The 25581-nt window shown below is 37.6% G+C and overlaps 1 protein-coding gene across 17 annotated transcripts in view; it reads right to left on the bottom strand.

Moving 5' to 3' along the window:
- The window catches only part of GDPD4 (glycerophosphodiester phosphodiesterase domain containing 4), a 283424-nt gene that overhangs the window by 245286 nt on the left and 12557 nt on the right, over nt 1-25581 (bottom strand). For 7 of the 17 annotated variants that reach the window (XM_082410317.1, XM_082410318.1, XM_082410321.1 and 4 more), the window contains exons 1-6: nt 22186-24167; nt 20343-20446; nt 10386-10479; nt 7502-7561; nt 534-632; nt 366-459 (exon numbers count right to left, since the gene is read on the bottom strand). In XM_082410317.1, coding sequence (XP_082266443.1) covers nt 366-459; nt 534-632; nt 7502-7561; nt 10386-10479; nt 20343-20446; nt 22186-22461 — 727 coding nt within the window. In that variant the 5' untranslated portion in view covers nt 22462-24167. The other 10 variants (XM_082410323.1, XM_082410326.1, XM_082410327.1 and 7 more) reach the window with 5 other exon arrangements.

The following is a 25581-nucleotide window of genomic DNA, read 5'->3' as shown; positions in this document are numbered from 1 at the left end:
AATACAAACTAAAAGAACTGTGACTTGTACCATCACTGGTCAAATAAAATTAAAATTGCCTCTACCCTCCCGCCAGTTACTCCAATCCATTCCCAGACAGTCAATGTGTAACAACAGAGAGAAAATTCTTATTTTTCTAGAAGGAGAATCCCTCTTTAGAAGAAGGACTATTTGGCCAGGGAAATGCTATGACAGGCCATGTAGGGTTGTGAGTTTGACCACAAGGATCTTGCTTGAGTAACGAGCTAAATGAATTTCAAAGAGGTATAGTGCTGGCTATCTACCAAGCTTGTTTTACTGAGTAGAGTATGGAAGTTAAAGCCAGAGCTGAAAGAATCAGGCAAGGTTTCACCCACAGGACATACCTTCTCCTTCCAAATAGATCAAGTAGAAGGCCACAGGCCAGGAAAGCATAACCATCACAGATATGCTGCTCAGGTGTATGTAGGGAGCAAAGACCTGGGGGAAAGCCAAAAGTCAAGCTGAACACATCTGAATAGACAGGGCTACAGCTAAGGATGGACGGTGCTTACCTGCAGTGACAGCCCAACGGTGAGCCACCTGTCTTTCCAATAAGTGAATAAAATCCAGAAAAAGAACGAGCATGTCAGAATCACCAGCAGAATCAGGATCTGGGGAAACAAAAAGAATCTCCTAACTTCCAAGCACTAATCTTGGATGAGAACCATCCTTAGGAAACGTGTGTGTCCCTATAGTGTCAGGGTCCTTGTTTCCTCATCCTTTTAATTTAACCATCCTGCAAATGCCCAATATTAGATGGATCCAATAACTTACCCTCTTTGTTCCCAAGTCTTTGCTGTGTATCATGGCTGGAAAAAAATTACACAGCTGTGTGGTCTGATGGCTTTACTAATAATTTATCATCTCCACCTCAGCTGGGCCCTCAATATTGCTTGGCATGTCTTACTCAGTTTCAACAATGGCCTTTATAAATATTCACTACTTTTTTTATATGACTCAATACAGTCAGAAGTAAATAATATTTTGTAATTACCCTTCCAGTGCATGTTTTCCCCAACAGACTGTAAGCTTCATGAGGTCAAGGACAATATTTGTTTATAATTATATCTTCACTGCCTTGCAGAATATGTCTGATACATAGTAAACATCCAATAAATATTTGTTGAACAGATGAAAAAAATCTGCTAGCCAGAACACTATTTACTTTATAGAGAAAGAACATTGAGACCAAGAAGACACAACTTTCACTTCTTCCCCTTCAAGTGTAGATTTTCTACATTTGTTTCCCTCTAGAGAGTTCTTGGTTCCCGCCCTTTCATAATCTCTGTATCTATGAAAGCAATTGAATCCATAATTAAACCTTCTCACGAAATAATTCCAGGCCTTACTGCCTTCAATAGTTAATCTTCCAAATATTTAAGGAAGTAATATTTCCACTTTAACAAACTCTTCTAGAGAATAAAAAAGAGGGAATGCTCTCTAACTTGTCTTATGAAGCCAACAAAACATTGATACCCAAACTCAACAAGTACATTACAAGAAAGCAAAAGTATAGGCCAATTTCTCTTATACATAGATTTTATATAGATGCAAAAATCTTAAATAACCTATTAGCAAACCAAATGCATTACAACACAAGGGTTTATTGTCAAATTAGATTCACATGAATCTTATGTGATTCTGGGATCTTACCCAACACCAAATTTCACTAACGATTTAAAGGATATAGTCAATTATAAAGTACAAATAAAATATTATTCTCATGGATAAATCCGATTCTGTCAAATGCAGCTACTCATAAAAAGGTCTTTCCTCTCCTGTATTAGGATACATGCTGACCTTGGACTTAAAATGTGAGGTGTGTTTTTTGCAGCAATTTTTTGGATCTGTCTCCTCGAGTAATGGAAATAAAAGCAAAAATAAACAAACAGGACCTAACTGAACTTGAAAACTGTTGCACAACAAAGGAAACTATAAACAAAATGAAAAGACAACCTACAGGAGGGGACAAAATATGTGCCAATGAAGTTACAGACAGGGCTTAATTTCCAAAATATACAAACAGCTCATACAGCTCAATATCAAAAAAACAAACAACACACTCAAGAATGGGCAGAAGACCTAAATAGACCTTTCTCCAAAGAAGACATACAGATGGCCAACAGGTACATGAAAAGATGCTCAACATCACCAATTATTAAAGAAATGCAAATCAAAACTACAATGAGGTATCACCTCACACCAGTTAGAATGGCCATCATCAAAAAGTCTACAAATAATAAATGCTGGAGAGGTATGGAGAAAGGGGAACCCTTCTACACTGTTGGTGGGAACGTAAATTGGTGCAGCCACTGTGGATGAAGGTTCCTTAAAAAACTAAAAAATAGAGCTACCATATGATCCAGCAATCCCACTCCTGGGCACATACCTGGAGAAAACCATAATTCGAAAAGATACATGTACCACAATGTTCACTGCAGCACTATTTACAACAGCCAGGACAAGGAAGCAACCTAAATGTCCATTGACAGATGAATGGATAAAGAAGATATGGTACATATATACAATAGAATATTACTCAGCCATAAAAAAGAATGAAACAATGCCATTTGCAACAACATGGATGGACCTAGAGATTGTCATACTATGTAAAGTAAGTCAGAGAAAAATATCATATCACTTATATGTGGAATCTTTAAAAAATGGCATGAATGAACTCATTTACAAAACAGAAATAGACTCACAGACATAGAAAACAAGATTATGGTTACCAAAGGGGAAAGGGGGATGGGGAGGGATAAATTAGGAGGCTGGGATTAACAGATACACACTACTATATATAAAATAAACAACAAGCATCTACTATATAGCACAGGGAACTATACTTAATATCTTATAATAACCTATAATGGTAAAGAATCTGAAAAATAAAATATATATATATTCAGTTATATATATATATATATGTGAATCACTTTGCTGTACCCCTGAAACTGACACAACATTGGAAATCAACTACACTTCAATTAAAAAACTTTCTTTAATGTGAGGTGTGTTTTGAGCAAAGTGTGTAGAAACTTTGTTTCACAGAAGGAGCCTTCTGGGTTATGGAGCATCCTTATCTTATATCCCATTAATTATACAACTCGAGCCAGCCATGTCTCCCACCCTACACATCTATAAATTCCAAGCTTATTTACAATAAGCAACCCAGATATACCAGGTTATATCCTGCTAGAAATTTTCATAAATAAGGATTCTCCATTATCGTTTGCCTAATAAATACCTTTAGTATGTTTATAAAGAGTTTCGATTGAGGTCATTCATTCCTCTCTGAATATCCTTAAGTAGAAGGAAAATAGGTTATAGGCCAGGTGCTAACCCTTTCCTTCTGGGTTTATTCTTTGTGCACTAAAACTGAAACTCGAAGCCCTACAGAATCTCTGTTGTCAACTGAAGCAGTCTCTCCTCCCAAGTCCGATAAGCCTAATCCTTCATGGTTTGAAGCCCCAACTAAGGTGGTCACCTTCCAAGGGGATGCCCACTCTTCTCATACCTCATCTGCATTACTTCCCCTTGCCCACAGACTCATAACCAGAATCAGATGCCAGAATGCCTCTAGAGATGGTTTTGTTAAATTTACTTACCAAACTCTGTAGAATATATGTGTGGGAATGAATCCTAAGGTTGTTAGACAAGGAGAAAAGAATTTTGGATTGGGCTACATTTAATGATATGTGTGCACTTACCAGAGATTATGAATTCAATATACCAGAATCCAGGTATTATACATCTTAGAGTGATTCTAATTGCTTGTTTCATTTTCTGAAACTGTGGCTCAATAGTGGCCTATGCTTGCAAAAATATACACTGGGGAAAAGACAGTCTCTTCAATAAGTAGTGCTAGGCACTATATACAATAGCCAGGACATGGAAGCAACCTAAGTGTCCATCGACAGATGAATGGATAAAGAAGATGTGGCACATATATACAATGGAATATTACTCAGCCATAAAAAGAAACGAAATTGAGTTATTTGTAGTGAGGTGGATGGACCCAGAGTCTGTCATACAGAGTGAAGTCAGTCAGAAAGAGAAAAACAAATACCGTACGCTAACACATATATATGGAATCTAAAAAAAAGTGGTTCTGAAGAACCTAGGGGCAGGACAGGAATAAAGATGCAGATGTAGAGAATGGACTTAAGGACACGGGGAGTGGGAAGGGTAAGATGGGACAAAGTGAGAGAGTGGCATGGACATATACACACTACCAAATGTAACATATATCGCTAGTGGGAAGCAGCCACATAGCACAGGGAGATCAGCTCAGTGCTTTGTGACCACCTAGAGGGGTGGGGTAGGGAGGGTGGGAGGGAGACGCAAGAGGGAGGGGATATGGGGATATAAGTATACGTATAGCTGATTCACTTTGTTATACAGTGGAAACTAACACAACAATGTAAAGCAATTATACTCCAATAAAGATATTAAAAAAAAATTATGATACCTTGAAAATGTTCTTTACTTAAGTGCTGAGAATATTGCTAAATAAAATACCATCTTGCCTTCTGTCAATTAAAAAAAAATAAGTGATGCTGGGAAAACTGGAGAGGTACATGTAAAAGAATGAAATTAGAACATTTTCTCACACCATATATAAAAATAAACTCAAAATGGATTAAAGACCTAAATGTAAGACCAGAAATCATAAAACTCCTAGAAGAAAATGTAGGCAATAACATTCTTTGACATGTCTTAGCAATATTTTTTTGGATATGTCTCCTCAGGCAAGGAAAACAAAAGCAAAACTAAATGAGACCTAATCAAATTTAAAACTTGTGTCCAGCAAAGGAAGCCATCAACAAAATGAAAAGACAACCTGTTGAATAAAAGAAGATATTTGGAAATCATATGCCTGATAAGCGGTTGATATCCAAAATATATAAAGAGTTCATACAATGCAACCCAATTTAAAAATGGGCAGAAGACCTGAACAGACATTTTTCCAAAGAAAATATACAGATGGCCAACAGGCACATGAAAAGATGCTCAACATCACTAATCATCAGAAAAATACAAATCAAAACCACAGTGAGATATCACCTCACAGCTGTCAGAATGGCTATTGTCAAAAACACAACAAATAATAAACGTCAGCAAGGATGTGGAGAAAAGGGAACCCTAGAACACGTTGGTGGGAATGTAAATTAGTACAACCACTATGGAAAACAGTATGGGGGGTCCTCAAAAAATTAAAAATAGAACTACCATATGATCCAGCAATTCCATTCCTGAGGATATGCTGAAGAAAATAAAAACATTAATTCAAAAAGATATATGCACCCCAATGTTCATAGCAGCTTTATTTACAATAGCCAAGATATGGAAACAACCTAAGTGTTCATCAACAGATGAACTGATAAGACGATGTGGGGCGTGTGTGTGTGTATGTACATACACACAATGGAATATTAGTTAGCCATAAAAAAGAATGAAACTTTGCCATTTGCAACAACATGGAGGACCTGGAAGATACTATGCTTAGTAAAGTTAGTCAGACTGAGAATGACAAATACCGTATGTTTTCACTTAAGTGTAGAATCTAAAAAATAAAACAAATGAATGAATATAACAGAACAGAAACAGACTCACAGACACAGAAAACAAACTAGTGGTTACCAACGGCAAAAGGAGTAGGGGAGGGACCAGGTAGTGAAAGGGGACTAGGCACTAACTACTAGGTATAAAATAAATAAGATACAAGGATGGAATGTATAGCACACAGAATACAGCCAATATTTTATAATAACTTTAAATGAAATATAATCTATAAACATATTGAATCACTATGTTATATACCTAAAACTAATATAATACTGTAAACCAACCATACTTCAATAAAAAAAATAGTGGCCTATGCTTTATAAAATTTGGATGCCAGCAATTTCTTGGTGTAATATGGAAGAAAGAATCCAGTGATTTACTGAGAAAGGTTGCTGGAATGCTATCACCTATGATGAGCTAACCCACTCCAGGTCACGTTCTATGGGAGGAATCAGAGGACACTGAAAAATACGTTGCTGAGGAAAGTGTCAGCATCCTTGAAAAGCACTGTAGTGGCTATCCTTTACGCCTGGATAAAGGTGAGAGGTGCTGCCACTGAAACTGGCTTCCTGATTTCAAAGGCAATGATGAGATTCTGCTGTGGCAGAGGCCAAGTAGCAGCACCCACTGCCAGAGGCAAGGTAAGCATGGTTTCTATAAAAGGCACAAGCCTGAAATGATAATCAGAATGGTATAACCCATAGAGTTATAACTTGGTAGTAACTAACTGATCGTGGTGTCCCAGTTCCAAAACGGAGGATGATCTCAATAAGGCCCATTTGTTCACTTCTCAATCTACATTCTTTCTCTATAAGATCTTACAAGTTCAATTTCCATCTATTCTAACTTTTAAATTTATATTTTCAGTTCATACTTCCCTTTTGAGTAAGAGGAAATTTAAGGGGACCATTCAGAGAGTTTGACATGTTCCTGTATTTGAGGAAATACAAGGAATAGTAACAAAACCATGCTTGCTATAAATAGCAAGAGGCTATGGCTGGAGATGCTCAAGCCCATGGCAGAACAAAACAAGGAAGGTTATCTTGGAAATGAGCTGTATGTCTTCAGATGTTGGGTCAGTGATGCCTGCTTCCTTGGACCACATACGGATCCTTTGTAATTGCCAATATAACTTTAAAGGGCTCCAAACTAAGGGAGAGTCAAAAGGACCTCAACATAGAAATTTCATGGGGTATATAGGAAGACAGGCAATGACACCACCAAGAGAACTGCAGTCAAGGTTCTCAGCAGAAAGGTCTCTGAAAATACGCATTGAAAAACCTGTGCGGTAAAGAGCCAACAATTGTGCATTTACCTGGTCTTGATGGGCCCTCTTGCCCCTCCTTGGGGGACTTTGTTCTTTTATCCTATCTCCCCATCTCCTGGGCCCTACTCTGGTGGAAGAAAGGTAAAAGGACAATCATGCTCTCTCCACCACTGCATGTTTGCAGGCCTGGGTCATGTGAAAACAGGGGAAGGGAAAAGTCTCATAAAGTTGGAGTTTGGTTTATTACAATGAACTGAAATTTTTAATGATTGAATGAGAATGTCTTTTTGACTATAAAGGACTGGGCAAATAATGGAGCCCACCTAAGGTTTTATGGGGATGGGAAGAACAGAGTCACAGAGTGAGTTTAACAAGGAGTAGTGAGAAAAAATAAAGTTTGGATTCAGCTCCTTCAGTAAATCAAATTTACAAATTACAGATTTACAAATCAAATTTACAAATTTACAAATCAAATTTGTAAATTACTGTTACAAATTTAATGACTTCAGTTAAAACAGTGTAAGTAGATCTTTTTCATAAGGGGAAGAATGAAAGAAAGGGCAACTCTGTATTCAACACAATGCTAAAGAGGCACACTCAGTCCTGGTCTAAGGTCTCCTATGAAGGAAGATTCAGATGTCCTACCTTATGACACCAGTGCAGGTACAATTCTATCCCCTCCCAAAGCAACAAAGATCCAAGTACCTGAAAAAAACAAAGAAGAAAAATGAGATTATTTTGAAATCACCAAGATGCTACCCAAAACACTGTTCTGAACTCAAAATTCCTTTCACAGTCTGGCGTTACATTCATTTCTTGCTACACCTGCAGTTTTTATACTCTGGGAATTTGCCATTCTGTTCCTCTGCCTAAAAAGCTCTCCCACCCCATGCCACTGACCCTTCAAGGACAGTTCAAATGTCACCTACTTGTACCTTTCACCAGCAACCCCAGGAAGAATTTATTATTATCTTCTCTGGGATTTTGCAACAGTCAATACACTGATATCTTTCCTGAGTTTCTACCAATTTCTTGGTAGGTATTACTTAGAGCCACTTGTTAGAGAACAGAGGTCAGGGGCCAGCCCTTCCAAGGGTCACTTAAAAGCTTTCTTGAGGAACCAGTGCCATTGTTATAACTGCTGACCACTGTTGTTAACATTGGTATTTAGTCAATAAATCTTAGATAGAATTTGAATCTAAATCTAGCCAGTCACCAAGTCAGTGTGGAGATAGCAACTGAAAACCAGAGTCTTCAGATGCTTAGGATATTAATGAGAGTTTGAATGTATAAGTCACTTAGATTTTTATCAAAACAATTTTATGTATGTAATTCATCTGTTCTTTACCCAGCCCTATAAAATACCATTTTATTAAATATTATTATAATTCTCATTTGAAAGAAAAGAAACTGAGGCTCAGAAGAATTATATGACTTGGTCAAGGTTACAAGGTAACCTCAAGATAGAGCTAGGAATAGGACCCAGGTCTCCCTCTTTGTTCACTGTTGTTACCACTATATGTATCCAAAAATAGGTAGGGTAGAGTAGAAAGTTTGTGAAAATACATTGCCTTATTGGACATTAGAACTCATTCACACCTTAGAAGCTAACTATACCATTTCATGTTTATTGTGTATGAAAGCAGTACAATTCAGTGGCCAGAGTCTGGTCCAGAGAACACCATTCATCTGTTTTTTCCCCATTAAAAAGAAAAGCTTCTAACTGGTCTCTCTGCCTATAGCCACCCTCCACACCACAACTTCCAGGATGATTTTCCTAAACAGAAATCTGATTTATGTTACATGTATTAGTCTGCTTTTCAGGCCTTCCAAAGTCCGTCACAAGCCTATCTAAAAAGAGGTTACCCATTTTTCTTCAATATCCCCTACGTGCTAACAGAACTGATTCTTCCCTGGTACCTAGTCACACCCCATACATAGCTCTCTTTTTTTTTTTTATGGGAGTAAAATTGCTTTACAATGTTGTGTTAGTTTCTGCTGTACAATGAAGTGAATCAGCTATATGTATACCTATATCCACTCCCTCTTGGACCTCCCTCCCTCCCTTCCCCCGCCCACCTAGGTCATCACAGGACACTGAGCTGAGCTCCCTATGCCATACAGCAGGTTCCCACTAGCTATTTTACACACGGTAGTGTATTTATGTCAAACCTAATCTCCCAATTCGTCCCACCCTCCCCTTCCCCCCACCCCGTGTCCACATGTCCGTTCTCTACGTCTATGTCTCTATTCCTGCCCTACAGATAGGTTCATCTGTACCATTTTTCTAGATTCCACATATATGCTTTAATATACGATATTTGTTTTTCTCTTTCTGGCTTACTTCACTCTGTATGACAGACTCTAGGTCCATCCACATCTCTACAAATGACCCTGACTTTGTCATGACGTTCCCACAGTCTGGAACTTTCTTCCCCATCAGCATAAACACACGTCTAAATCCAACATCCCTTCAAGATCCCACTCCTGTTCCACCTCTTCCAAGAAGCCTCACTTAATCCTCTTGGCTGTAAGTCACCTCTTCCTTCTCAGAACCCATGCAGAACGTTATTTAGGCCACTCTAATGACAATTATAATGCTCTCCTTGTGTTGGTTATTTTTGTCTATGACTTAGTTCCCTATTAGATTCTAAACTCTCAATGAGTTAGAATTAAGGACTATAACTTTACATCTCATAACTATCACTTTGAAGTGCCCTGCATGAAAACAGAAACTGCACATGTCTTGTTGATTTCTATATCTTCAGTACTTACCACTCATATAATGATCAATATATTTTGTTGAAAGAAAAATTAATGCAAATGTCAACTGATTTGGGGGTTGGATTCTTCTATATCAGACAGGAAATCAGTGGGGACAAGGAATCATGAAATCAGAGAAAGATATATATGCCCTATGTATAATGGGGCACTGAAAAACTCCAGTTCCTTAAAAGTTAGTCTCTCACAAGCTTTCCACTTCTTCAAACTCCTCTATTTCCTGGCCTGAATTTCTCACACTACCTGACACTACTATATGTCAGACAACAGAGGCAGGGTCACTAGTGCCTAAAGACTTTCGCTAAAATGTACTTCACACCTGGACTAAGGACTAGCATTTGCACATTAGAACAGGTTTAACACACTAGCTAATTTGTAAGGCCCAGAAAGACTGATTCTTAGGAGATGGGCTATAAAATTCAATATGCACAAGTACTGCCATTTGAAGGTGTAGGTGTCTAAAATGACAATACTGAGTGAACCAGAAAATAGGCTATGAAACAGGGGAAGGATGTTCTGCCACCCTTCCAAAGGGTCAAAGTGGTAAGACACACCCTCTAACGGCACAAGCCTTTTTTCCTCCATCTATCCCTCGTGCCTAACATTCTTGGCTGATGTAAACCCCAACTCTACCAAGAGTGATCTGAGGTTCTGAGGGCTCCCAGCACAACTGGGAACCATACCACAGACAGAGCACCTCATGAGCCTACTCAGGAAAGGAGTGGGAGAAATGGAAAACACTACTCACCAAGAGCAATGATGTGTAGGCAGCCAGGATCCCAAAAAAACTCAGCAAGACAATGGACCAGAAGAACCAGAATCCTGTACCTAGAAAAATGACCCTGCAAAAATGTGTTTCAATCCTTAAAATACAGTAAAAAATTAGTAGCATCTGTGTCAAGGATTGGGGGAGATAAGACTGGACTAGATGAGGTAAAAGATAAACAGAGGGAGATAAGAAGAGAAGGCAATTTGGGAACAGATGTGTGAAGAGCTTTGGGGATATTCAGTTGAGAAGTTCTAACTTTGTCCTACAGGCAATTGGGTACTTTAATGGGGCTCTGTATGAGTGGTATGATTCTTTAAAGTTACTCAGAATATATCAATATATGCAAAAATTATGTTCTCTTTAAAAAACAATATAAGACAGAAATTCTGGAATTCCAAAAGAGAAAAAGTCCACTGCCTTAATAAAACTAACACTTTCCATTTGGGCAGGTTCCTGGTCCACATGAATATATGTTTTCTTACATAACTGCAAGCCACCATATTAATTTATCTATTCTGTGTAAGAGATTTGGCCCCTTCAAAAATAGTCCTGATGTGTTCTGTTCCTAAAGTAGTTTATGAGGGAAAACTGCTAATAATTCGCTAAGAGAAACAGTGTTACACTTGGTCTACATATTTTATGTCAAAATTGTTCTAGACCGTTCATTTCAAGATAACAGAAATTACCTTCTCACCATATAAAATCTGGAGAAATTATATTTTAACAATATAGACATACGCTTCAAAGATACTGCATTTTTTACAAATTGAAGGTTTGTGGCAACCCTACATCAAACAGGTCTATTGGCACCATTTTTCCAACAGCATTTGCTCACTTCATGTCTCTGTGTCACATTTTGGTAATTCTTGCAATATTTCAAGCTTTTTCATTTTTATTATAGTTGTTATGGTGATCTGTGATCAGTGATCTTTGATGTTACTACCACTACTCACTGAATGTTCTGAGGATGGTTAGCTATTTAGCAATAAAATACTTTTTAACTAAGGCATGTATATTTTTTATAAACGATGTTATTATACACTTACAGACTACAGTATAGTGTAAACATAACTTTTATGTGCACTGGGAAACCAAAAAAATTGTGTGACTTGCTTTATTGCTATATTATTCACTTTATTTCTGTGGTCTGGAACTGAACTCCCAGTATCTCCAAGGTATGCCTGTATAAAATATAGATTGGTGAACATATAACCACATTACAAATAGGAAAAGAAATTCTCTTTGGTCAGGGGCTATAACATACATCAAGAAGAATGAGACAAGCAAGCAGCCATCCTAGCGAGAGCTATCCCAGATCAAGACACTAAGAGTACTTTCTAAAAGATGAGCTCACAGCCAGGAATCAGAAAACATGTAAGGAATGTCAACAAATTCACCCAATAAAGCCAACTAATAGAACAACTTGCACACAAAAAAATATAATTAATAGAACGATCAGAAAAGAACCACAAAATAAATATATTCAAAAGCTTCAGAAAAATAAAGGACTCACATCCAGGTAACAAGAATAGATGTTTTAAAACAAGCACATTAATTATCAAAACAATGAAACAGAGATCTTAAAAAACATGCAAGATGACCTATAATGGAAAAGAATCTGAAAAAATAATATGTGTGTTTGTGTGTGTGTGTGTGTGTGTGTGTGTGTGTGTGTATAGCTGAATCACCTTGCTGTACAACTGAAACTAACACAGCATTGTAAATTAGCTAAACTTCAATTTTTAAAAAATGCAAGATGGACTTAATAGTAGCCTAGATACAGTCAAAGAATTTATCAAACAGCTTAACCAAATAGTGATTTTGACTTTGCTTTCCAAGTGAGTAAGTTAAGGTTTACCATTTAATGGTGCCTTTATTTTTCTAATCATTTTTCTGGCCACATTTGATTTTTTTTCACTCCCTTTTAACCTAAAAGGTCTTCTTTTGTACATTCAACCACACATAAATATTATTATTAGCTTAGTTCAGCTCAAAACCCTCTCACCAAATTCAGGTGAATTTCCCACCCACCCACCATGAACTGCAGGAAGAATTTTGAATTTTTTTCTCTTTTTCTCTTTCCCTCTTCTACTTCTTCTTGTCCTATTCATCTGTACTCACTCTAGGTGGTGGTAGTGAAAGCCCTCGCACAGACCCAACACACCCCTAAATAAATAAATAAATTTATAAAAAAAAAAAAAAAAAAGAATTCTAGAAGGGAAAATACAGCAATAAAAATTAAGAACTCAGTGAATGGATTAAATAGCAGGTAAAACAGAGCCAAAAGGAATTTGCTAAACAAAAGACAGACCAGAAAAAAATATCAAGCATGAAACAGAGACACATGAAAAAAATACATGAGAAATACAGAAGAAAGAGTAGGACACTTAAGAGGATAAAGAGAAAATACCTAATATAAAATTGAAGTAGAGGCAATAGAAAATGGGGTAAAAGCAATATTTGTAAAGGTAATGGCTGAGAACTTTTCCAAAATGATTAAAAATACTGTATTGGTCTGGGACCACTCAGAAAAGGAATTATTGTAGGGATTAGACCTTGGGCTATTACAGAAGCTGTGAGAGAAGGCTATGTAAGACTGTTACATCTGCTCCAACACTTGGCCTAAAGTTGTAGAAGTCAGACAGGCCAGAAGTTGGAAAGTAAAACTGAACACAATATATAGGGAAACTGAAACCCATGAGGAGGAACTAGAACCCTCAAGGACAAACTGAAACACGTAAGGATAGACTGGAACACATGAGGACACACACAAACCATGCAAGCTGTGTCTATCACTGTGTCAAGGATTTAGCTAAGTTAACTCCTATTAGCTAAGCTGTAACTCCATGGTATTGCCGCCGTGGCACCCATTTTGTTTGTCCAAGTGGACCACAGTGACCTTAAATTGACACTAGCACCCTCAGGGAAGCACATGACCTAGGAGCCCTCAGTCATAAGCAAATATAAGGTCCTGATATGACTTCCACAATAGCCCTTGTGATCTACAGTCTCGCATGCTTCCCATCACCTGTATGCCTCATGTGCCCCTTAGACAAGACTTCCATGGGGCTTACAAAAACCCTACTCTTATAGTTTGACTTAATCAATCTGGCCCTAGCCCAGGAACCCCAAAGCACTCCAGCCATGGACTGTAATAAAGGCATGTGCCCAGGTCCTGCCTCACTTTCTGTCTACACTCTGCCTTGACCTCCCTATGTGGGCCCTAGAGGCATCTGTGTACTTCCCCCAGTACCTCCAAGTAATAAACTTCTCTATTTTAATTTCTCTTGCAGTCTGTTGTTGAACCACCACTCACCATTGCTGTTGCCTCAATTGCCCATCCAGCACCCTGTGCTCCACATAACAAATGTTAATTCAACAAAGTCATAACACACTTCCTCCAACCTTGGATAATAACAGTGACCTGCAGGAAAAGTTCATGCCTTTCATCATTTAGCTGCATACTTATCTGACCTAGGACATGAAGAAGCTGAAGAAGACCTGGCAGGAGCAAGAAGAATGTGGGCCCAGGTGCTTCCCCATGGCAACTAAGTGAACTACCAGATATTGACATTGCATGGAGGCTGTCATAATGCCTGGGTCCATCACTGATATTCAGAGTATAAAGAAATAGCTAACGATTCACTTCCTACTTCCAAACTGTATACCAATTTTTCTTGTAATTAATCCTAACCCAATCCTAACCCAATCCTAACCCAATCCTATACTGGGAATGGAATTGTGAGAAATGCAGTTTCAGTTTAACTAAGTGGACCCAATTAGTACACTACCACAATCCACTCATGAGCAACTTGGTATTCATACACACCTCTATTAACCATCCTTACTTTCTATCTAACATGATGCGATTACCTCTCATACAACCAAAAACACACCAATCCTCTCCCCAAAAAAGGATACAAAGTTCCTTTATCGCCTCTATGTGATGTTTATACCTCTAATTTAAGTACTGATATATATGGTCAACTACTATTAATACATCTTATTTTCAATGGTAGAAGAATGGGAGAAGAGAAAAACATGTAGACACACACACACAGAATTCTGGCTCCCATGATCTCTGTCATTTGGTATCACATGAGTGATGACGTTAACCGTTTCAACGGTTATGTTGAAACACCACTGCTAGCTTTGAAGATAGAGAAGGCCACAAGCTAGAAGCTGAGACCAACTCCCCTCTGACAACCACTAAAGAATGAGCACATCATTCCTACAACCAGAAGGAACTGGATTCTGCCAACAACTTGAATGAACCTGGAAGTGAATTCTCACTCAGAGCCCCAGGTATAAGCTCAGGCCATCTGGCACCTTGATTTCATTATGAAATCCTAAGCAGAGTACCCAGCCAAGCATGTCTGACGTCTGACCTACAGAACTGAGAAAAAAAATGGGTATTGCTTTAGGCCATTGAATTTGTGATAATTTGCTATGGGAGCAATGGAAAACTGCCCACTAACTTTACTTGTGGCTTTAGGACCAATGGGAACTCACTCTTATGTTTACAACTTTTATTTGATGATGGAGTATTGCTGTGAGGATTCTGCCTGCTTCTGAGTATGTTTATTCCAATTATGCGTTCCAAAACTAGAGAAATAACTGCAGGGTGGGTTTGGGGACCCACTAGACCCACTGTAGAGATAGGTCTGAACCAAAACTCCATTGATTACCTATCCCCATTGATTACTCGGACTGGTGAATCATAGTGCTGCTTTATATCTCCAGGAATTTGTATCAGTTCAGAGTCAGTGTCCAGTAATTGCCCCAGAAGTATTTCTTCTGCCCAAGTGCACAACCACCCTGGTAAATAGCCAGATGTTCTTTGGGGGGAAAAGAGGAGGAAGACTGACAGTATACAGTTTTGTACAGGCAGGTTCTTTTGTATAGCAAGGTCCTTCCTCAAGGATTTCTCTTCATTCAAGAGCTAATTTGTTTGGTAAATAAGTAAAACAGATAATAGGAAAACAATAGAAAAAATTAACCAAACTAAGAGTTCGTTCTTTGAAAAAATACATAAAATTGACAAAACTTTTAGCAAGACTAACCAAGAAAAAAAGAGGATCCAAATAAATAAAATTTTAAATGAAAAAGGAGTCTTTACAACTGACACCACAGAAAGGAACATTAAGAGATGACTATGAACAACTATATGCCAACAAACTGGACAACCTAGGAAAAAAGGATAAATTTCTAGAAACATACAACCTACCAAGACTGAATCATGAAGAAACAGAAAATCTGATCAGAGTAAGATGTGAGTAATGAGTAAGGAGACTGAATCAGTAAACAAAAACCTCCCAAAGAAGAAAAGCACAGGACCAAATGTTTCACTGGCCAATTTTAAATATTTAAAGAAGAATTAACATCAATCCTTCTCAAACTCTTACAAAAAATTGAAGAGGAGAGAACACTTCCAAATTAATTTTACAAAGCCAGCATTTCCCTGATATAAAAGCTTGATAAGGACACTATAAGAAAAGAAATTACAGGCCAATATCCGTGATGAATATAGATGCAAGAATCACAACAAAATACTACAAGCCAAATACAACAGCACTTTAAAAGAATCATATACCATGATCAAGTGGGATTCGTCCCTCTAATGCAAGGATGGTTCTACATACACAAATCAATAAATGTGATACATCACATTAAGAGAATGAAAGATAAAAATCATATGATCATTTCAAAATAGCAAAAATAGCATCTGACAAATTCAAACTCCATTCATGATAAAAAAAAAAAAAAACAAACTCTCAACAAACTGGGTATAGGAGGAACATACCTCAACAAAATAAAGGTCACATATCACAAGCCCACATCTAACATCTTACTCAATGGTGAAAGGTTAAAAGATTTTCCTCTAAGATCAGGAATAACAGGGTGCACACTCACCACTCCTATTCAACATATAGTACTAGAAATCCTAGTTAGAGCAATCAGGGAAAGAAAGAAAAGAAAGAAAGAAAGAGAGAAAGAGAGAAAGAAAGAAGGAAAGGGGGGGGGTGGGAAGGAAGGAAGGAAGGAAGGGAGGGAGGGAGGAAGGAAAGGCACCAGAATTGGAAAGAAAGAAGTAAAACTTTCTCTATTTAAAGATGACATGATTTTATATACAGAAAATATTAAAGACTCCATCAAAAAACTGTGAGATCTAATTAATGAATTCTAAAGTTGCAGGATACAAAATCAATATACAAAAATCTGTTGGATTTCTACACACTGATAAAAATATATACAAAAAAGAAATTAAGAAAACAACCCCAGTTACAATATCAGTAACAAAAATAAAATACCTAAGAATAAATTTAATCAAGGAGGTGAAAGAGCTCTCCACTGAAAACTATAAGATGTGAAATGGAAAGATACCTCATGTTCATGTATTGGAAGAATTAATATTGTTAAATTTTCCCTGCTACTGAAAGCCATCTACAGATTAGATGCAATCCCTAACAAAATTCCAATGGCATTTTTATAGAAACAGAACAATCCTAAAATTTGTATGGAACCACAGAAGACCCCAAATAGCCAAAGTAATATTGAGAAAGAACAACAAATCTGGAGGCATCACACTCCCTAATTTCAAACAATACTACAAAGCTACAGTAATCAAAACAGTAGAGTATCTGCACAAAAACAAACACCGTATCAATGGAATGCCATAAAGAGCCCAGAAATAAACCCATGTATATACGGTCTATTATTTTATGACAAAGGAGACAAGAACCAGGATATACAATGAGGAAAGGACAGTGTCTCCAATAAACAGTGTTGAAAAAACTGGACAGCCACATGCGAAACAGTGAAACTGAACCAATATCTTATACCATACACAGAAATCAACTCAAAATGGATTAAATACTTGAACATAAAACCTCAAACCATAGGACTCCTAGAAGAAAACATAACCAGTAAGTTCCTTAACATCAGCCTTGGCAATGAGTTTTTTGGATTTGACAGCAAAAGGAACAAAAGCAAAAACAAACAAGTGGGACTACATCAAACAAAGCAAAGGAAACCATCAACAAAACAAAAAGGCAACCTACCAAATGGGAGAAAATATTTGCAAATCATATATCTGATTAAGAGGTTAACATCCAGGGACTTCCCTAGTGGTCCAGTGCTTAAGATTTTGCCTTCCAATGCAGGGGGTGTGGGTTCAATCCCTGGTCGGGGAGCTAAGATCCCACATGCTTCGTGGCCAAGAAAACAAAACATAAAACAGAAGTAATATTGTAACAAATTCAATAAAGACTTTTGAAATGGTCCACATCAAAAAAATCTTTAAAAAGAGGTTAATATCCAAAAAATACACAAAGAATTCATACAACTGAATACCAATTAAACAAACAAACCAGTTTAAAAATAGAGTATCTGAATAGACATTTTTCCTAAGAAGATATACAGGCCACAGGTATATAAAAAGGTATTCAACATCATTTTTCTGATGATTCACTAATAATCAGAAAAATGCAAATCAAAACCCCAACTAGATATCACCTCATACCTGTTAGAATGGTTATCAAAAAGACAAGCAATAACAAGTGTTTGCGAGGACATGGAGAAAATGGAACCCTTGTGCACTACTGGTGGGAATGTAAACTGGTGCAGGTACTATGGAAACTAGTATGGAGGTTCCGCAAAAAAATTAAAACAGAGCTACCATATGATCCGGCAATTCCACATCTGGGTATTCATCCAAAGAAATGAAAACACTAACCTGAAAAGATATATGTACCCCTATGTTCACTGCATGGTATAGAAACCATGCCATGATATAGAAACAACCTAAGTATCCACTGACAGATAAATGGACAAAGAATATGCAGTATGTACATACAATGGAATATTATTCAGCCATAAAAAAGAAGGAAATCTTGCCATTTATGACAACCTTGATGAACCCTTGAGGGCATTATGCTAAGTGAAATAAGTCAGACAGAAAAAGACAAATACCATGTGATCTCCCTTATATGTGGAATCTAAAAAACAAAAACAAAAACAATAAATAAGCTCACAGATAGAACAGACTGGTGGTTGCCAGAGGTGGGGGTGGATGAAATGGGTTAAGGGGTTGAAAGGTACAAACTTCCAGTTACTAAGCCATGGGAATGTAACATACGGCATGGTAACTATAGTTGATAATACTGCATTATATATTTGAAAATTGCTAAGAGAGTAGATCTTAAAAATTCTCATCACAAGAAAACAATTGTAATCATGTGTAGTGATTGATGTTAAAAAGATTTATTGTTGTGATCATTTCACAATATATATAAAAATATCAAATTATTACTTTGTATCCACCTGAAACTAACACAATGTTATACGTCAATTACATCTCAATAAAGTTTTTAAAAACTGAGGGAAATTTTACTTTAAAATGAAACAGCTTTGTATCTCAAGTCCTGTAGAATAATTTAGAACGGGTCCATAAATAAAGACTGCATATAAACTGATCAAAAATTAGTAAAAATCCCACAAAATAAACAAAGCAAGAAAACTAAGAAGTAAATAAATAAACCAGTTTTGACACTTAATCAATGATTAAATTAAAACAAAACAAATTCCATCTATAAAATTAATAAAAATTATCAAAATTAGAATAGTTACTGCTGTCAATGGCAGGTTAAAATAGAAACTCATATACCTCTGTTGTTTATGGAAATTGCTAGACTCTTTTGAGAAAGTACTTTGGCAATAAGCATAATGTATTTTATTAGTGTTTATTCTTCTTAAATCAATAACACCATTCGTGGGAGTCTATTGTAAGAACATAAGTCAGAGCACAGAGATTTCTCTGTGCTTTCATGTTATCAAAACCGGAATATTTAGAAACATTCATAATGCCTAACAATAAAAAGTGGTTAAGTAAGTGTATTAGAGTACCTTCATGTCAGGAAATATTTTTAAACCATTTTAAATGATGTTCATTAAGAGTTTTAACAATTTTTCAAAATGTGTGTAACCATTTTAAGTGAAAATGAAAAGCAAAATTATATATATGGTATGAGCATAACCATGTAAAAATAAGCATAGAAAAAAAGACTGGGAAGTATACCAAGAGATTGTTACTCAAGAATAAGACTAAGCAGATTTTTATATTTTCTACTTTCTGCATTTTTTACATTTAAAATAACAAACCATATTTTACTTCTATAAAAGGAAAAATAGGGACTTCCTTGGCGGTCCAGTCGTTAAGACTCCTCACTTCCACCGCAGGGGACACGGGTTCAATCCCTGGTCAGGGAACTAAGATCCCGCATGCCGCACAGTGCGGCCAAAAACAAAGGAAAAATAAACTGTATTCCATTTTTTAAAAAGACTCATACTCAAACATATCCCTTTCTCCCCCAAATACCAAATAATGGGTAAGATTTGCAATAATCAGGCCAGAAAAACTGGAAGAGCTAGGAGTAGTCCGGAGTAGGAATCTGGCTAGAAAAGGGGCTGAGATGGGACACCGTTTCTGTCTTTAGAGTCTTAGAAAGCCCAGTAAAGACAGAAGGAAGAAGCAGAGGCTGGAGGTGAGGCAGAGACATCAGGGTTCATGGACAGAGATCATGAAGACCAACTAGTGTAGGCATCAGTAACCCAGACAAAGAGACTGAGTAACAAGGTGTCAGGGAGTCATCTGAATAGAAGGATTGGGGACATTGGAAGCACAGAGAAAGCTTCCCACTGAGCCAGATTTGGTCTAAGTGAGAGTGAGCACAGGTGGAAGGGAAGTATAATAGCTGAGGGTGCTGAGCATCTTCACCCCTCCCCAGAGTCAGGCCTCCCATCCACCAGCTGTAGAAAACCCAATTTTATCCACCCTCCCCCTTATGCCACTAGATCTTTTCAGCCTGATGTAGGATCCATGTGGCTATTAGACCAAAGAGCCCTTACACAAGTGAAAATACAAAAAGTGAAACTCACCAGTCAAAGCCAAAGTATTCGTTTGAGGATTCTATCCACACAAACAGCAAAAGCACAGACATGCAAAATGAAATAACCAGACATGGGTAAAATAATCGTTCTCTCTGGGAAGAGAAAGAAGCAAGTCTAATTTAGTTCCATTTATCCATGGTACCTCAGCAACATCTGTATATACTCGCCAAAGGTCTGCATAGTTGCAGTGCAGCATTACCCTGTAGAGAGGCTTGGAGATATCACGTATCCAGCCCAAAGGCTGAGTTGGGACAAGAACCAAAACATACTCCCAGGCTCTCTTCCAGGGATTTTTCCATTATACCACACTGCCTCCAACGTCACCTTTACCAGGAAGCCTCCCTTTATCTTCCGCTCCGTGTACTTCTTTATAGCTATCTTGTGACTTACAACATCATCCCTAAGTAATAAATATCTGTTGAATCAATTTGCTCTTCTCCATTTTTACCATCACTACTCTAATCCAGGACACCAACATCTCTTACCTTGAATACTGCTGTTGCTTTCTCTTTGAAGGCAAAGACATCTCCCTGCATTACTCTTATACCGTCTAATGCATCTTCCACATGATCAAATAATCATTCCAAAACACAGCTCAGACATCAGTGGCTTAAAATCTTTAGGGAGTCTTTATCCCTTACATGGCAGAGGTCAAATTCTTAAAACCACACGATATCTTTTCCCACTCCCTCTCTAGCTTCATAATTTCCCATCACTTCTCCATTCAGATCCTCTACTCCACTTAAAATAAACCTTATACAAAGCCCTTTGACTCCTCCTCCAATACCTTTTCTCCTGCCATTCCCTGTTCTTTACCTATCCTATTCTTAACTGCTTTTCACATTCTAAATAGTTATTTTCGGCCCCCTCCCTTGTACATGAACGCATGCGTGTGTGCATAGGCATACGCACACACACAACTATAACACTTCTCTCACTATGTTGAGAGTAAGTGTGTACTTGTCTTTTCCTCCAGTAGACTGTGAATTCCTTGAGAGCAGGAACCATGCCTGAAGAACCTGTGTTATCCCCAGTCACTGGTATAGAAGCCAAATACCTGCGCAGGAAAGATACACGAACAGGAGAACACTCCTGCCTAATCCAGGGAAGCCTCCCATTCCCACCCCTTTCCTTGTGCTCCCCATCTCAGACATGAAAAATCAGTAATCCCATGGGTCAGAATCTCGGGCCCAGCTAGACCAAGTTTATGACTAAGTGAAGGTACATGATATGGCTCTCCTCTTCTCACTTCAGTGTGCTCATCATTTGGTCTCATATTATATTGCCCACCAGAGAGGCCCAGCATATGGCTTAAAGAAAGAAAGAGGCGCTCAGTGAGGCTAGACCACATGCCACCACTCAGCCTTACCAGCGATCTTCATTAGAGAAAGTCAGATACTGGCCAGACCAATAATAAAGGAGCACCTTGTTTCCCACTTGCTGTTTTTCCTCATATGTGTAGCTCCTCTGGGAAGCTCATACTGAAGAGAGATTTAAAGATTCAGGTATTCCTGTAATCCCTAGCCAAAAACAGCTAATTGTACCTAAACCTCAATTTTTCTTCAAGGTTCACTTACTAACAAAAGCAGAGGTGAATAAATGAATAATAGAATGACAAGAAAGAAGAGAAATGAAGAATAAAAGTGAACGAAAATGAGCACATGTTCCCGTAAAGTTAACTTTGGCTCCAGAATTATGGCAGAACTTTCATGAAGAGCTAGAGCCCGAGCCCAGTCCTGAAGACTCTAGTGAGCCCTCATGAGGGCAGGGACCAGCCCATGTTTCCCACATCTAAGAAAGTGTGGTCCAGCTTCTTCCCATCTCTCCGTACCCAAGAGCAGTAGGGTCCACGTTTAGATTTTTTCTCCTGTTTGATTTTCCACTGGCAGCTGTAGCAGCCAGTAATGGAAGTAACACAGCATTTGTGGTTGAAGATGTGTAAAATCCATGGACTATCCTTTTTCCATCTTTTGGTCTTCTGGCTCCTAGGTTCAATCCTGTTGGCCTTCATAGGCATGGTTCGCCTTTTTGCTGTAAGGACAAAACAATCAGGATCTAGTAGTTCCTTCAAATGTTTCCTACCCCACCATTCTACAGAAAGTTCCATCAAAATAGATGGATTTTAACATTTTTTATAATCTAGGATAATGCACTGGATTTGGTGTAGAAGATTAGAGATTCATCCTATCTTTCCCACTAACTAGTTCAGTGTTTACTGCAGTCATTGCACCATTCAAGGTTTAGTTTTCTCACCTCTAAAAACGGTACCATATTCTCTGTCCTAGCCAACTAATATATACTGAAGGCATCAAATTAGATAATATACACAAATGTGTTTTTTAACTGTATTATGCTCTTAAAATAACTTGAAAACTTGGAGACACGAGGAAGGTATATGAAAAATATAATCTTTTACTAATAAGTGACTCAGACACACAGCTGCCTGCCCCTTTATAATCCAGATGCTTAAAAACACTGGTAAACAGAAAATCTCAAAACCAGCCAGAGAAGAAGACATATTACATGTAGAGGAATAAAGATAAGAATGTCTTCTTGATGTTCTTTGAACAACAATGATTTTTTGTTGAAAACAATACAAGCCAGAAGACAGTGGAGCAACATCTGTAAAGAACTAAAGAAGACAAAACAAAGCGTGTTAACCTAGAATTCAGCACTCAGCAAAAACAGTTAGAAAAAATGAAGTGAAATAAAGACCATTTCAGATATTTGAAACTGGAAGAATTAATCAGGTGATTTACACTATGAGAAATGTTAAAGTCATTCGGTATGAAGAAAAAGGTACCAGGTAGGAATGCACATCTACATAAAGGAATGAGGGGCACTGGAAATATTTAACATATCAGTGGATATAAAATAACGTTTTTCTTATTTAAAAAATTACTTCAGCAGTTTATAACAACTGTAAAAGTAAAATGGGGACTTCCTTGCAGTGGTTAAGATTCCACGCTCCCAATGCAGGGGGCCCGGGTTCAATCCCTGGTCAGGGAACTAGATCCCACATGCATACAGCAACTAAGAGTTCATATGCCACAACTAAGGAGCCCGCCTGCTGCAACTAAGACCCGGCGCAACCAAATAAATAATTTTTTTTTTAAAGAAGTAAAATATATGATAATAGTTCCAAGTCCAGGGGCAGGAAAATGAAACTATATTGTTATACAGTTCTCATACTGTAGGTAAAGTGGTATAATAATACTTGAAGGTAGACTCTGATAAGTGAAAAAAGTATGCTATAAACTTCAAAGTTACCTCTGGAAAAAGGTGTACATATATAATAAGTCAACAAAGGAGATAAAATGAAATCATAAATATTACTCAATTAATCCAAAAGAAAGCAAGAAAAAAGTGAAAAAGATACATAGAACAGGAGAACAAATAGAAAGCAAACAGTAAATGCAAGATTTAAGCCTAAATATATCAGTAATTTCTTTCAATGCAAATGGACTAAATGCCCCAATTTTAAAAAGACAGCAAAATTGTCCAACTGGATTAAAAGAACAAACCCAACAACATGCTGCTTACAAGAGTTTGGTTTGTTTAGATAGAAGGTAAAAAGAAATGGAAAAAGATGGGAAATTCCCTGGCGGTCCAATGGTTAGGACTCCGTGCTCTCACTGCCGAGGGCCCAGGTTCAATCCCTGGTCGGGGAACTAAGATCCCACAGGTCATGCCATGCAGTGAAAAATAAGGAAAAAGATATACCTCGTACACGTATCAGTATTCCATTACCAGGATAATGCCGTGTACCAAGCATGGACAAAACCTCAGTCACATATAACAAAAAGCATCTACTACTCACACATCTGAGTTGACTGGCTCTCAATTCTGCTTATCTAGACTGGCCTCAGCTAGAATGACCAGACAACTCAGCTCCGTGTGTCACTCAACCAGGTTGGCCTGAGTATATTCTCATGGTGATGGAAGTTGTCCAAGAGAACAAGTCTCAATGTCAAGCCCATTTCAAGCTTCTGCTTCAAGGGATGTCTTGAAGTCAAAGTCAACTCATGGTAGAGGGCACTGTAAAGTTGCATGGCAAAGGGTGTGAACACAAAGAGTGTAATTAAAGGAAGGGTGAGAATTGAGGCCAAATGATATAATCTACCTCACTATATTATCAACAAATCAAAAAACCTTGAGGCAAAAAGCATTAGCAGAGACAAAGAGGGACATTTCATAATGATGAGAAATTATTTTTAAACAATTTTCCATTTATAGGCACCTAATCACACAGCCTCTGAAGGAGAAACAGACAAATCCACTATCATTGTGGGAAATTAAGCACACTTCTCTCAATAAAAGATATAATAAGCAGATAAAAATGTCTATAAGGATATAGAAGATTTTAACAACTTGATTAATAAATTAGTCTTAATTAACATTTATAAAACACTGTACTCAATGACTGCAGAATTTATATTCCTTTCAAATGGAAATGGAACACTTACCAAAAGTATAATTAAGCCAGAAATCAGTAAGAAAAAGAGAACTAGAAAATCCCACATTTGGGAATTAAACACCATATTTATAAAAACCCATGGGTCAAAGGAGAAGGACCACAATTGAAATAAGAAAAGAGTTTGAATCGGTTCATGATGAAACTACATGAACTTGGTATGACTAGCTGCAAATATTGGAGCGTCTAAGAAATATGTTGTGAACAAAAGTTCTGTGACTGGGAGGAAGGTAAGCTGCTTGAATACTGAATAAAAGGGAGCATTTAAACCAGAATCATTACCATAACCATTTTCTACATATCTACAGATCTCTCATTTTGTGTTCATCAGCCACAGTAGCCAAGTTCACATGAAAATCAACAATATTCAGGGAAAGATCAATAAATATTGTTTCCCTTGAAGCTCCTTCTCTGATTTCCAAACCCATGTATCCAACAGCCTATTGAATCTCCACCTGGATTTTTCAGAGACATTTCAAAATTAATACGTCCAAAACTGAACCCTTGACTTTCCCTCCAAAACCTATTCCTCTTGAAGTCTGTCCCATCTCAGTAAAGGGCACCACTCTTCACACAGTTGCCTGAGGCAAAAACCCGGGCTTGCCTGTCAGGATTAAGATACCAGAAAAAGACTCACTCTCCCCCCATAAAAACCAGAAAACTGGACAAAATGCATGAAACAACTACTTTCAGACATTGAAACGGCAGCCATGAGCAGTGACCCTCAAGAAGAGAAACCGACGAGCGCGCCCT

Source organism: Balaenoptera physalus (assembly GCF_965194825.1).
Source record: "Balaenoptera physalus genome assembly, chromosome: 10".
Classification (NCBI taxonomy): Eukaryota; Metazoa; Chordata; class Mammalia; order Artiodactyla; family Balaenopteridae; genus Balaenoptera; species Balaenoptera physalus.
Note: the sequence above shows the minus strand (reverse complement) of the source record. Positions and strands in the feature narration are given on the sequence as shown.